At 39.2% G+C, this 15242-nt stretch overlaps 1 protein-coding gene across 1 annotated transcript in view; it reads left to right on the top strand.

Moving 5' to 3' along the window:
• Positions 1-14978, top strand: part of si:zfos-943e10.1 (GRAM domain-containing protein 2B) — an 84653-nt gene extending 69675 nt beyond the window's left edge. The window contains exons 16-18 of the mRNA XM_067968625.1: positions 2495-2594; positions 3609-3716; positions 11946-14978. Of these exons, the coding sequence (XP_067824726.1) occupies positions 2495-2594; positions 3609-3716; positions 11946-11961 (224 nt within the window). The 3' untranslated portion in view covers positions 11962-14978. The remainder of the gene's footprint in view (positions 1-2494; positions 2595-3608; positions 3717-11945) is intronic.
• The last annotated feature ends 264 nt before the right edge of the window (positions 14979-15242 follow it).

The following is a 15242-nucleotide window of genomic DNA, read 5'->3' as shown; positions in this document are numbered from 1 at the left end:
AATTGTAAACAATTTTACAACACCAAGTTATAGTCCAGCAATTTTATTTTAAATTCACAAGCTTTCGGAGGCTTCCTCCTTCCTCCTTCGTTCACCTGAGGAAGGAGGAAACCTCCGAAAGCTTGTGAATTTAAAATAAAATTGCTGGACTATAACTTGGTGTTGTAAAATTGTTTACAATTGTATGAGTGTAGCCAGAGGTTCGGCAGCAAGCCATCTTGATTGTAGGCTAAAATCTGAGAAAGCGAAAATAATTAAATACTGAAACTGAATCAGTTGATTTCCAAACAGCTTTCACAGCTAATGTAGAGAAATAACTGCAATAGAAATGTCCTTACAACAATCCTGCCATCCCAGGAATCAATTTCAATATATGAGGAGAGATTGGGTCGACTAGGCCTGTATTCACTAGAGTTTAGATGAATGAGAGGGGATCTCATTGAAATGTATAAAATTCTGACAGAGCTAGACAGAGTGGATGCAGGGAGGCTGTTTCCCCTGGCTGGGGGGTCTAGAACGAGGGGGTCACAGTCTCAGGATACAGCGTAGGACATTTAGGACTGAGATGAGGAGAAATTTCTTCACTCAGGATGGTGAACCTGTGGAATTCTCTACCACAGAAGGCTGTGGAGGCCAAGTCACTGAATATATTTAAGAAGGAGAGAGAGAGATTTCTAGAAGGCATCAAGGGGTATGGGGAGAGAGTGGGAATATGGTATTGAGATAGAGGATCAGTCATGATCATATTAAATGGCGCAGCAGGCTCGAAGGGCTGAATGGCCTACTCCTGTTCCTATTTGCTATTGTTTCTACGAAATCTATTAAGTCTGCTAAATTCAATTGATTTTCACCTGTAGTGAAATACTGCTTAGCCAAACAATCTCTCCCCTCCTCCTCCACCCCCCTCCCCAATTCAGATAAATTTTAAAAACTTGGATAAGTGGTTCATATATGGTACTGTATTACTTCAGCACAGAGACTGCTATAAAATGAGCTTCCATTATGCGTGAATGAAAATACAAGGTATACTGGGATGTTGGACAGTTCGTGGATAAATGACATCCCATCTCTGTTTGAGAGACTGGCTTTTTCTCTTCAGTGACAATGGACACTGCTGCTGTTACATTTCCCACCAACATGACCGCTCCCCTGTTAATCCTGTCTAGCATTTTTAACTCAAAAAGGTATAATCATTTCTATTTGTGATTTTTTTTATATATATATAAACAGGGTGGTAGCACATATTGATGTCCTACTACACTGGATCACAGATTAGTAGGATGCAACTTCATGCCGAAGCTTCCCCACGTGGCAAACAATGGTGCCAAACAGGAGGGGCATTTTTGCATATGGATTGATAAAGGAAAAACCAGGAGAGCAAATTTAGCTGAGTGCACTTTCACTCCTTCTGGCACTTACAAAGGATTAGGAGCAGGCTGTCCTCTGAGGAAATCCTGTTGCATGCAAGAGAAAGCATAACGAAGGGTTAAAAAAAATTACATTTTGAGCAAAAAAAATTGTGAAAAGCTACAATAACTTTTTGGGTTTGAATTAGGACCCTCATGAAAGAGCCCTCCAATACAACATAAGAAATAGGAGTAGGCCATACGGCCCCTCAAGCCTGCTCTGCCATTTAATCAGATCATGGCTGATCTTTAGCCTCAACTCCACTTTCCTGCCTGATCCCCGTATTCCTTGATTCCCCTAGAGTCCAAAAAGCTATCAATCTCAGCCTTGAATATACTCAATGTCTCAGCATCCACAGCCCTCCTGAGGTAAAGAATTCCAAAGATTCACCACCCTCCGAGTGGAAAAAAATTCCTCCTCATCTCAGTCTTAAATGGCCGACTCCTTATCCTGACACTATGCCCTCTAGTTCTAGACTCTCCAGCCAGGGGAAACAACCTCTCGGCATCTACCCTGTCAATCCCCCTCAGAATCTTAACATTAAGTTGTCTTTTATCATTCAGCAACAAAAAGCTAAATGTGGTAAATTCTCATTTTCATGCCTTGTTTGGGAACCTTTGAAAGCTCATGTTTGAGGTATAAGCAACCTAGGTAAGTAAAATCTGAACTCTGATAGGATTCCATATCAAAATGGTGACAGTGTATGAAGCCATTGTGTACAGTTACAGAGCTGCATCACGCACTGCAGAAGAAGAAAAATACAGAGCTCAATACATTATAAACAAGCTCTCAGTATATGTGAAAGAATTGTAATGAGGATGTACTGTATTTTGAATAATTTTAAAAACATTTCTTGTCTTTGAGCATCGAGAGGATTAAATTGGTTTTCCATAAGCGGTCGATCCTTTTTAGGAAGAAGCACTATTTTCAAACTAAAACCCTGTTTCCAACCTAAACTGTGATAATGGAGATTTTTCTCCAAAAAAATACAATGAGATAAATTGCTACTTTGAGAAAATTGATAATTTTAGACGCACTTGCTCGCAGTAACCTTCACATTTTGTGTTGTCCTTTATCCCCCTTGCAGGTGCGTCCTGGTTCGGGAAAGTGACTCAGAAGGTGAAATCATTTGCTGCATTTCATGAATCGACCACCATTAACACACTCATCATCATCTATGTCCTGCTGTATGTATTGTACATCATTGTAAATAGAACCACTTAATAGGCTTTGTAAAGTTTAAGGGAACCTACAGCTGTTTTTTTTTGACAAAGAATACTCATTGGGTAATTATCACCAAGATTAAAAACCAGAAGAATCCATGGCTTAGATTTTAACTTGGGCTTCCCAGCATAAATAGGGGAGTAGCTGCTTGAAACTAGTCAGTGCTCCAGATGCTGCCATCTTCAAAAGGGAACTACCACTGGGGTGGCAGAAGCGCCCACCTGTTTCAGGCGCTAGGCCCTTTAATATGCAAATTGGGGCCCTCTGACCTTTATAGGACACCGATTGCCATTTTAGGGCATTTCAGAACTGGCAGTTAAGTTGAAGAGGGGCCCAAAGGTAAGTTGTTATTTATTTCTGTGGGGTCAGGAGGAGCAGGAATGTTCCAACAAGTGGCACAAAAATAACCTGAGCTATTGCTGCCTACCCCTACTGAACCTATCTCTTCCAGGCCGGGCTGCCCAATATTACACTGTCCTTCAGCTGGTGGGCTACTCCGGGGAGCCTATTTCCCCCAGCCCGCCAGGGTAATGGTAATGAGGCCTGGGCCTCATGTTGGCACTATTTGGCGGCTGGCCCGAGCATTCCGCCAGTCGGCTGCCTGATAGCCAGAAACTAGCTTCATATTCTAAATTTGACAAAACATTTTTTCAGGGAGCAATAAATTAAGACTGAATGCGTGAAAGTAATTTACAAATACAGGTGATGTGATAGAGCATAGATAAACCTCAAGTATTTTACAGCCATTGTCTAAACTGTGAGCTTAGACTATATACTTGAAATCATTATGTGGCATCTGTAACTATCACTACAGAATATACTGTGCAAGTAACACGTTCAATGTTTCTGATGTGGGATGATGCTTGCAAAAGAGGATTAATGATTTGTGATGTTTTTACTACAAGTTTTTCAATAAATGACCTGCGTTAAGTTATCAGGAATCTATCCTTTAATCTAGTCTTATTTTTCAATTGCAGAGTGCTACTGTTGCTGATTTCTTCAGGCTACATTGGCTTCAGAATTGTGGCTATCGAGGAGCAGCTGATGTCCATGGGAGCCTGGCCAGATCTTCATGCGCACAGCCAGTAAGTGCACTAACTGCTCCAATAAAACTGATGGTCTTTTAAAAGCCCTGTGCCATCTTGCCAGCTGCATGGAGTATTTGCGTGGCTGAAACATTCAAGGCTACTCCTAAAAGCAACAAATACCCAATGCAGTGCAACAGAGAATCTGCACACTCAGTAGAAGCAATAATCCCTTCATATCAGATTGTTTACCATCCACTTGTAACACTGCAGAGGTACTAACCCTCCCCAAATGCTTAAAGAAGAAATATATAAAGTACTTCAATTTATTTGCATAAAAAATAATCCTACCTGTTGGGAAATATCCTCATTTAACTTTAGCCCTGTGGAGAACTGTCCTTTGGGCACTCCCTTGCACTCACATTACACTGATACAGCATGTCAGGCAGGGGGTTTGTAAGGAATCCGATTGAAAGACCAAACCAGATACTGATTTGTGAAGTGCACAAACATCTTTCCCAATTTTATGTGATAGTCACTTTCAATTCTAGTCCATTATAATTGCATCATTTCAGAACTCTTGAGATACACTGAGTCAACAGCACAGAAACAGGCCATTCAGCTCAACTGGTCTATGCCGGGGTTTATGCTCCACACGAGCCGCCTCTCTCTCTACTTCATCTACTCCTATCAGCATACCCTTCTATTCCTTTCTCCTTTTGTGTGCTTATTTAACTTCCCCTTAAATGCATCTCTGCTATTTGCCTCAACTACTCCTTGTGGTAGGGCGTTCCACATTCTTACCACTCTTTGGGTAAAGATGTTTCTCCTGAATTTCTTATTGGATTTATTAGCGATTATCTTGTATTGATGACCTCTAGTTTTGGAAATATTTTCTCTACCTCTACTCTTTCAGGTCAGCCCCTCAGCCTTCTCTTTTCTAGGGAAAAGAGCCCCAGCCTGTTTAGTCTTTCATGATAAGGATATCTTCTCAGTCCTGGTATCTTCCTTGTGAATTTTTTTTTGTACCACCTTCACCTGTCCTTTTTATAATATGGAGACCAGAACTGTGCACAGTACTGCAAGTGTGCTCTAACCAAGGTTCTATTCAAGTTTAACATAACTTCTCTGCTTTTCAATTCAATCCCTTTAGAAATGAACTCCAGTGCTTGATTTGCCTTTTTTATGGCCTTATTAACATGTGTCGCTACTTTTAGTGATTTGTGTTTCTGCACCCCGAGATCCTTTGCTTCTCTACCCCGTTTAGACTCTTGTTATTGAAGCAATGTGATTCCATTTCGTTAATTACATAAGGCGAAAGGCTACTAGTCAAATGCAAAGCTGAGGGGAATTCAGGGTATACCTTGGGAATGGATAAGAAGTTGACTTTAAAAAAAAAGTTTTCAAGGTGGTGGGGGCTGAGGGGGAGGGAGTACTGAATGGGTGCCCCAGAGCTCAGTGTTGGCTCCACTACTATTTCTAATTTACACAGAAACTCTATGTAAACTGGTCCGATTTGCACATGATACCAAACTAGAGGCAGTGCAATCAGAGGAGGTAACTGAGAATTTACCGAATGAGTTGGACAAAATATATGAGGGCCGAACAATGGGAGCTGAAATTTAATACAGACTAATGTAAAGTACTACATGCAGGAAGGAAAAGTAGGCAGCTTACATGAATGGTGTTGAAATAGCTATGGATAAGAAGTTGAAAGAGATTTTAGTTTTAGTAGACTTGACACAACATGTCCAACCAATGCAGAGCATCATTCGACAAAGCCAATAGAATGTTGAGCTACAGAGTCAAAACAATGGCCCAGAATTTGCTGTCATCATAATGGTGAGGCTAACTGCACTCACCGTTATTTATGCGCAAATCGCACAGCAACTTCAAGCGAGGGCAGATGCGCAGTTAAACGTGAAAATCTGGAAGTTGCTGTTTGTGATGCACTGCTCTGCTGTTAGCTTCGCAATAACTGTATACTGCTATCTAACTCAATGTTCAGGTGCATTGAACGGCATAAAGTTCCTGTACTCGCATGGTGAATTTTTGTCACAGAGAAAATTAGGGCTTGTCCATTTCAGTCTAAGTACCCTTTTTAACAACATAAGTGTTTGGCAGTAATTAACAATCTTTCTGGCACTGAAAATTAACTATTACAAGTGTGGAGTCTCATTCTTTCAGGTTTTAATTGTTGGAGAATTTTTTTAAAAGATTAAATTAAAATTTTATTTTACTTTTTCTTTGTCTTTTTTCTCTCTTAATCCAATCATTCCTTCCTTTATTTCTTTTCCTATATCTAATTTGACATTGAATTCACTATTCTAACTTACACTTTCTTGTTCTGACTCTGCTGTTAATTTAACAATCCTTCAATCTGGTTAATGAGGTACACAGTTGCTTGACCTGTTTACTCAGGTCCCAGATGCCCTGTAGTGGGCGCTGCTCCATTTCCATCTTACACTTACAGTGCAAAATCTCATGGAAATTAAACGGGCAAGGACAAATCTAGCAAACAATTCATTCATTGACCAGTCACAGCAAATTCTAGGCCATTCAGTAAGTCAGAAGAACTTGTGAACAAACTGTACAGTACTCTGGTCAGATCGTACCAATGTACCGTGTCCATTTCTGGTCACAAAGACATACAAGCACTGGAGTCAATACAGAGAAGAGACACTCTCTGTGCCTTCTGCTGCCTAGGCCTTGAGCTCTGGAATTCCCTCCCTAAACCTCTTCGCCTCTCTATCCCTCTCTCCTTTTTTAAGATGCTGCTTCTTTGACCACGCTTTTGGTCACCTGTCCTAACATTGCCTTATGCGGCTCAATGTCAAATTTTGTTTGATAACACTCTTGTGAAGCGCCTTGGGACATTTTAAAGGCGCTTTGTTGTTGTTTGATGCGTAGTGTCAGAAGTCAGAGACTAATAAGACTAGAGAAACTTGGGCTTTTCAGCCTGGAAAGGAAACATGAGAAGTGATCTTAGAGTTATATAAGATAGTTAAGGGTATGGAAAAGGTAAATGTGGATTATTAAATTGTAGGAGTAGGACAAGGGGCACAGGTTCAAACTAATAAAAGGTAAATTCAGGATTGATACTATGAAATTCTTCACAAAAATTGTGATCAATGTATGGAATAGACTTCCAGGTAGAGGCAAAAGCCCCAGAATCATTTAAAAATGAATTGCATTCTGCAAGAAGGCTGATAGAATAGTTAAGCATGTCTTGTGATCTGTACATTAAACACTCATCTGTACTGAGCACTGTTATAAAGCAATGAAAATCTCTCATTGTGAAAGCCAAGGCAATTAGGTTTGAGGCTTTGATAGCATCATTCCTCTCTGCACAGAAGGGTAAAATAAGCTCCCATTGTCTGTTCAAAGATCAGTTTCGTTTTTCTTTAACTGCTGTACTTTGTGCCTTTTGAAAAAGCAGCAATTCAGTTGAGAGGTTCTGATGACCTTGTTTCACAAGAGCAAAGATTGTGTTTAACTACTATCACACCATTGTTCTTTTGGATAGTTACACCGTAAATCATATAAATGCCATGTAATATTTGGTTACATCGCCACGTCACATTCTAATTACAGGAACTTTTTTCCTTGGAAGATTAATATTGTATTCAAAATATAAATGATTTAGGCCTACAACATTGCAGTGCAATTACTAATTACCTTAATTAGTAATTGCACTGCATCCAAATTACACTCTGATTCAGATAGAATATGTGTGAGGTATAATGGTAACCCACTTATTGGCCCGTAAACTGCTCTGAGCGGCAGACCAGCAGTGCTCGCTGCTCATTAGATTTAAATTCACATATTGCCGCATTCTTTATGGCGGCAACTTCCTTGAATTGTGATTTCAAAAAACAGCAGCACTCTTTCCTGGGCTGTGTGAGCGGGGAAAGGATCTGTGTCCCCTCAACCAATCAGCTTGAAGCAAGCCAGGCTGTGAGAATCAGGAAGTGAAACTGATTGACAAACCGCACAGACTAAAAACCAGAAAGTGTCTGCTAAGGTTAATAAATGTACTATGATATGAGATTGAGAAAGTGAAAGAGAGAGTAGGATTAAAAGACTGAGATAAAAGAGAGAGAAAGAAAGTTTTAAAAATTGTAATTTTTAAAATTTCCAAAAGCTATTAAAATCAGGAGTAATGAGACTCCACATTTTTTAAAAGTTAGTTTTCAGTGCCAGAGAGGTTGTTTGGCAGTCATTAATACTCACCACGCCATTTAAAAATTAGTTTAGGCATTAAAAAAAACTTAGCGTACCTTTTTAGTGGCATGATTAGTTTGTTTCCAGGTGGGCAGGAGAGCACGTTCACGCTGGTCCATTGATTGGAACCGGTGAGGTCCCTTTAACGCGAAGCTTTTAGATTACCGGTGAACCAGGAAGAGCAAGTTCTGGATTTCCACGTTTGATGTGCATGTGCGGTCGCTGGAACTTGCTCTTCGATTTGCTGAATAACGGTGAGCGTTGTTCGGCTCACCGTTATTTTATGAGCAATTTCCGGTCCAATATATTGAAAAACCTCACTTGTAACTTTGCCACTCGTGAGTTATCAGGTCAGTCCACTCGAAGTACAATTCACAAATCTACTCTTTATTCAGAGTTCTATCTTTTAAAAAATTTTTTTGAATTATCAGTAATCTGAAATAAGTGGTGTAGTTAACATAGGAAAGTAGGAATTAGTTATAAAATAAAGTAAAATTATCAGATAATTTGAATTAAATAATTTTGGGCCATAATTTGCTGTGGCAGGTTAGACTTGCCCTTGCACATTTAGGTTTTTATATTTTTTTGTGTGGCAAGTTGCTGTAAGTGCGAGCAGATAACGTCGCAGCGAGGGAAACGGCATCTGGGACCTGAGTGAACAGAGTAAGCAACTATGTATCTCCTTAACTAATCAGATTGAAGGATTGTGAAACAACCAGCGCAAGGACTGAGAAGGAAGTGTAAATTAGTGGGTGAATTCAATGTCAAATCAGGTACAGAAAAAGAAATAGAGAAGGAAAGAAAGATTGGATTGAGGGGGAAAAAAAAGACAAAGGAAAAGTTTTTAAAAAAAACTTTACATTTTTTTAAATTTCCAACAACAATTAAAACCTGAGAGAATGAGACTCCATGCTTATAGTTAATTTTCAGTGCCAGAGAGGTTGGATGGCAGTAATTAACACTTATCACGTCATTAAAAGGGTACTTCAGATGGAATGGACAAGACTTAACTTTCTGTAGTGATTTTAGTTCATATCTACCGCGCAAATACTGCAACTTCTTGCCATTTGATGCGTTTCAATGGTGAGGCAGACAGTGAGATGACGTTTCTGCCGAGCGGCACATCTCGGACAGCAACGTTTGGATATTTGAGTTTAACCGCACATCTGCCCCTCAACTGAAGTAGCTGTAGCATTTGTGCATAAATAACGGCGATTGCCCATCCCTAATTGCCCTTCTCGAGGCAATTAGGGATGGGCAATAAATGCCAGCCTTGCCAGCGATGCCCACATCCCGTGAACGAATAAAAAAAAAGAGTGCCATTAGCCTCACTGTCATTTTGACACCAAAATCTGGCCCATAGAAAGAAAGAACTTGCATTTATATAGCACCTTTCATAACTTCAGAAGGTCCCAAAGTGTTTCACAGCCAATCAAGTACTTTTTTTTTGCAAGTGTAGCCACTGTCGTTATGTAGGGAAACACGGCAGCCAATTTGTGTACTGGTCCTGGAAAACAGCAATGGGATTAATGACCAGATAATCTGTTTTAATGGTGTTGGGTGAGGAATAAATGTTGGCAAGGATGCCACGAAATCCCACCCTCTTTTGGGAAAGATGGTGTGATGCAGGTGAAAGGGTAATAGTGTTCTAGAAGCTGAGAATATATAACGTCACATAGCTAGAAATCTAGTAATAGTAATTCTTCTTTCCCCTCCCCCTTTACTCGTTGCTATGCCAATTCTCAAGACCATAGCCAGAGCAGATTGAAATCTTTTGTATCCAGTTATATTGATCTTAACCAACACTTCTCCCAGTAATCTCTGATTCCATGTTTCATTTTAAGATATGGCCTTAATTACCAATTGGCCGGCTCACATACACACACACAAAAGAAGGGACTCTTGGAAATGGGGAATATTTCCAAACAATCTGCTATCCATTATGTGTTTTTTTTTGTGTGAATTCTGTATCTCCATAAAGAGTGCAAGTTGCTTTCTATTCTTTTCAAATAGATCTCTTCAGAGGCTCTTGCAGTGTGATTTTTCTCTGTGTAGTTAGCAATTAATCCTGTTCAAGATAAAACCAACACAGCATCAGTGAGCTGCCAGCTTTCCCATACTCGTTCTCTAATGTGAATAAAACACTTAGTTGCCTCAGGTGTTAACTATTCAGATACTGAATACCTTAGTGCCTCTCTAATATTTTGGTATTTTTGCAGATTTTTTGAAGAACCTGCCCCTTGCATACACAGACATCTATCTATCAATCTATAATATATTAAAGAAGATACATCTAGTGCCTGTAGACTTCACACATGCACAACAACTTCTGACCTGCAGTGTGAAACTTGCGAGCACGCACCAAAGTTTTCTGACCAAACAAAAATTAAAATCTTGACATGAACCTGTGTTTACTTAACAAAATTTGAACACTGTGTGACCTGAAAAAACATTCTACTATCTTAGTAAAATAATCTATTACATGGTTTAACGTTTCCTATCCTTATAAAACAACGTAGCTTCTGATGTACCATAAGTAATGCCACATGGGATCGGCTTAAAATATATTTAAAATAAATGTTATGTCTAGCGAGTAATTTGTACATCACATCTGTCTATATTCAAATTCCATTTTGTGTCATACTTTAAAAAAAATGCAAGCAAATTAATCCTTTGTAAGATAAAGAGAAACTTCCCCAGGAACAGAAAATACCTTATTGACATTAGGAGTAGTCTCTGATTGACCTTAGCAATCATAGTTTAATAAAAACAGGCATTTCACCCTAATTTCTGAAATTTGCAGCAACCTTCCAATCTGAAAATTTCCCATCACAGCGAAAGAGCAATTTTTTTTCTTTTTTCTTTTTCATTTTTGAGCAGTGGGTATCACTGGCAAAGCCCCAGCATTTATTGCCCATCCATAGTTGCCCTGAGAAGATAGTAGTTGGTTACCTTCTTGAACTGCTGTTAATAGTTTGATACAACTGAGCAGCTTGCTAAGACCACTTCAGAGGGCAGTTAAGAGTCAGCTACATTGGTATGAGACTGGAGTCACACATAGGCTAGACCGGGTAAGAACGGCAGGTTTCCTTCCTTTTTAAAGGACTTGTAGTGAACCAGTTGGGCTTTTACAACAACCCAGTAGCTTCATTGTCACTTCATGGTACAAGCTTTTTATTTAAAAGGAATTCAAATTTTCAAACTGTCATGGTGGGATTTGAACTCTGGTTCTTTCAATTATTAGTCCAGGCCTCAGGATTACTGATCTAGTAACATAACTATTACACTACCATATCTAATTAAATTCTGATTGACCTTACCTTGAATTTACTCAACAGCGGTTGGACTATGTGACCTTAAAAAGAAACAACTTTATTTTAGGAGCAGAATAATATATTGTACATTACATGTTATAATATTCCTGTCCTTATAAAACAGCATACCATCCAATTTACTGCTACTTATATAAAGCTATAATGTCTATACAATGCACCAAAAAGTAATTTCTAATGTGGTATTCGAAAGAAAGAAGGAACTTGCATTTATTTAACAACCTCAGGACGTCCCAAAGTTTATTACAGACAACAAAGTACTTTTGACATGTAGTCACTGTTAAAATGTAACAAGGTCCCATAAATAGCAGAGATATATGACCAGATAACCTTTTTTTTTAGTGATGTTGATTGAGGGATAAATATTGGCCAGGACACAGGTGACCATCCCTGCTCTTCTTCGAATAATGCCATGTGATCTCTTTCCATCCAATTGAGAGGGTAGATGGGGTCTTAGTTTAATGTCTCATCTGAAAGATGGCACCTCTGACAGTGCAGCACTCCCTCAGTACTGCAGCCAGGATTTTTGTACTCAAGTCTCTGAAGTGGGACTTGAACCCACAACCTTCTGACTCCGAGAGTGCTACCACCAAGCCATGGCTAATACTGACAAAAGCAGAGTTGGAGTAATTACACACAGCTTATTGCACTTATCAAAGGGTTAAAGAGAGCCAGTGTTGGATGCCATATTTCGTGGCCACTATCATGTATCGTTCTTTTGTGTTTTATGTAGGTACAAAAAAACGTGAAGATGGAACAATACTGTGCAAGGCACTATCCACGTGTCCAAGGACTGGTACGTGCCGGGTGACCCTGGAACACGATCACGCGGTGTCCACCGGTTCACATCAAGCGTTTGACTGGTGGGCACCGTTGGACACACTGATTTTCGTTAACTGTCAAAATAGAATAATATTCTAAACCCACAATTAGTTTGTAGCAAGCCGATTGTTTGTTTTTGTGGTGCCCTCCATGTAAAAGGAGACACTTGTCAAATATTGACTATTATTTTGTGGCAAATGCCACTCATTGTTTCTATTTTGTTTGAACCAATGTGGACAAGTTTCAGATGTGCCAGCCTGCTTGACAGGATTTGTAGCTGGTCAGAATGTTTTGCTGCTCAGGTGACTAGCTGCTAACTGTAAGATGATCTACTGTGAACTAGCAAGCACTGAAGATAACAGTGAATCTTGCGAGGAGCTCCCAATCACAACGACCTTGAAAATTTCATGCAGTGAAGGACTTTTAGACGTACCGTTGTATAATAACTATGCAAAGCAAATTAGTGCTGTTGAGGACAGACCTATGCCTCGTATGATTTGGTCTCGCAATACAAAGCAGGAGATAGTTTTGAATTTACATAAAAGCTTGGAATGCTATCAAGCTAAATTCATAGTTTAGTTATTATGCATTAGGCATTCTGTAAGTTCGTCATGAAGCTCGAAATAAACGACTGCAGAACTGTATTGGTTGGTAAGTGGAATTTATAGGCAGTAACGATAGCTGGATCAATTTTATTCCAATATGAAGTGATCGGGTTTTGACAGTGTAATCTACAGTGCAGTGCTCTACCTGAAAATAGAATGATGTAGAATAAAGTGAATAGCTGCAATAACTGGAGGCTAAAGGCTGTCGCAAAGACGTAAGCAAGCATCTGTTACTTTTCTCCACCACTTCCTACATGAGTGAGATTATATGTAGTACTGTCTTTAATCAGGAAATGATGTTCACAAAAATAATGTAACTTTTTTTGAGTTAAAAGCTTCAAATGGTTTGTTTCTTTGAAACATACCATTCAGTATTTTTTTATTTATCTTTTAAGGTGCACTGTATTATATCATATCTATACTATATTAAATTTGCTATTTATGGTACAAACTCCTTTTGGGGCATCACCATTCTACAGCACAGCCACTCCTCCTGTGGCTCTGCAGTTCTACCACTCCATGGAGCTTCTTAAGCTCCAAAAGCTGCAGATTTTCCATATCTGCAACCACAGCATCATTAATGCACTCTTGTGGGAAGTTCGCTTTATTCTGACTTTCCCTGGGCAAAGCCACAGGAGATTCACTAGCTATGAATCTGAAGTAGTTAGACATAGTACTCAGTTAATAACAGTGTAAACTGGGTTCACAATAAGTCCTCCTCCTTGTGAGGTGACAATATAATAATAGTCATAGAGTGGAACTTATAACTTCAGCTGGGGAGTTAAACGAATGGCTGATCCGCTACCAGCTGTTTTATGCGCCTACAAAAGTTGAATGTTCCATCCCGAGTCTCTACGTTGTTTAAATACTTAAACACTCCCTGTCACACCAATTCCCTGAATCCCTGACACGCATGATTGCCCACTATCATGGTAATCAAAACATTTGACTATAGAAGATCTAAATCTGTAGTAGGATCCAAGCAGAAAGTTCAAGTAGTACAAAGCAAAGCTATAAAAACCTGGAATTAGTGGCAATATACAGCAGGTCAATCCTTATCAAAGAGTATGGGTTAACATTTTAGTAGTGACTCATCATCTGATGAAGACTAACCTATCTTTTTCAAGATTCAGGCTAACTTGTATACTTTGAATGCAGAAAATCTGTAATAAAAACACTTCTTTACCAAAAACGAAACAGTACCTGAGATGGGGTTCAGGGGAGTGACACAGTCAAACAATGTTTTAGTTCCAATCTACAGCAATCAGGTGATGTCATCTGAACCTCTCGTGTGTTTATATCCCTGTAACTTACTCCCACACATCATTTCATCTTTCTACATTCTCCCCCCACCCACTGACTAGAAGCAGGAAAAATATATTCGGTAGACAGATGGCTTTTGGAACTGCCTCAGCATTAATTTCAGTGGAGGGAAAGTGGTAATATGAGCTGACTTGTGGCATAATCATTTTTACAAAATTAAATGAAAGTTTGTGAATATTTATATATTCATAGCATGTTTTATAAAAACACAACTATGCTGCTTTGCTACCTCAGTGAGTTTGCAAAAGGACCACATTGTGCTTGTTCCTTATAGTGACTATTTGTCCTTGGTGCTAAAAGTACCACAGCCAATAAATCCCTGCGACCTGATTTTAACATTTTAATATATATGCCAAAGATTCAAAAGGAGACCAAGTGTAAAGAACACAACTCAAAGAAGATTCCATGTTCAGGAGTAATGGGCACAATTTACCACTCCCGGTCACCAATAATCTGGTGACCTGAGGAGTATAGTTTTTTGCATGGAGGATGAGGTATATTTCTGGCCTTATCTGAGTCATAGCCTTGACTCTGTTCCCTGCATATCTCCAAACAATAAGGCAGTCTTGTCCATCTAGACCATTTCCACCAGCTGTTTGTGGTTCTCACTGGCCAGAGTGACCCAAATCAAAAAAGATAAAAATTGAACAGTACCATCAAATTTCACCCTAATTGATTTGGCCTGGTTTCAAAAATGTAATGATATGCAAACTCTATTCTGATCATTACAATAACTGCCCTGTGAGATGTTGGGGATAATTTGCACTTTGGAAAACTGGCGCCCGTTACACTCCAATCCCCATTTTTGAAACATCCCAAAGTGAAAATGACCCCAGTTATATCTGTGTTTATGCTGATATGGTAAACTATATGTTAATACAATATTGAATAATGAGACTATTCTTTGAATGTTTATGTGTAGGTTTATAAAGAATGTAACTATTATATCAAATCTGCACTGATTTACAGCCCATTTCTGTGAAATGGCCTTTTGTTAACTAAAATATGAACAATAAAACAATAAATTGTTCGCTGTTGTTTGAATTGTCTTTTCTACATTGTCTGAAATTCAATGCATTATATGCCAATGCTAGAGTGCCCAATGGATACAATCTGTATAACTACTCAATAACCATGCTGTACTATAGTGACCACTACCTGCCCAGTGGAAAACTGAGCTGGGCTGGGCAGGTAAAGATGGATTTCCTCATGCTCAGGATGCACAGATCAAGTATGCATAAAATGGTCAGTGCTTTGGCTGCACAGTACAAGCAGAAGGT

Source organism: Heptranchias perlo, chromosome 29 (genome assembly GCF_035084215.1).
Source record: "Heptranchias perlo isolate sHepPer1 chromosome 29, sHepPer1.hap1, whole genome shotgun sequence".
NCBI classification, from domain to species: Eukaryota; Metazoa; Chordata; class Chondrichthyes; order Hexanchiformes; family Hexanchidae; genus Heptranchias; species Heptranchias perlo.
This window is presented reverse-complemented; position numbering and strand designations above follow the sequence as displayed.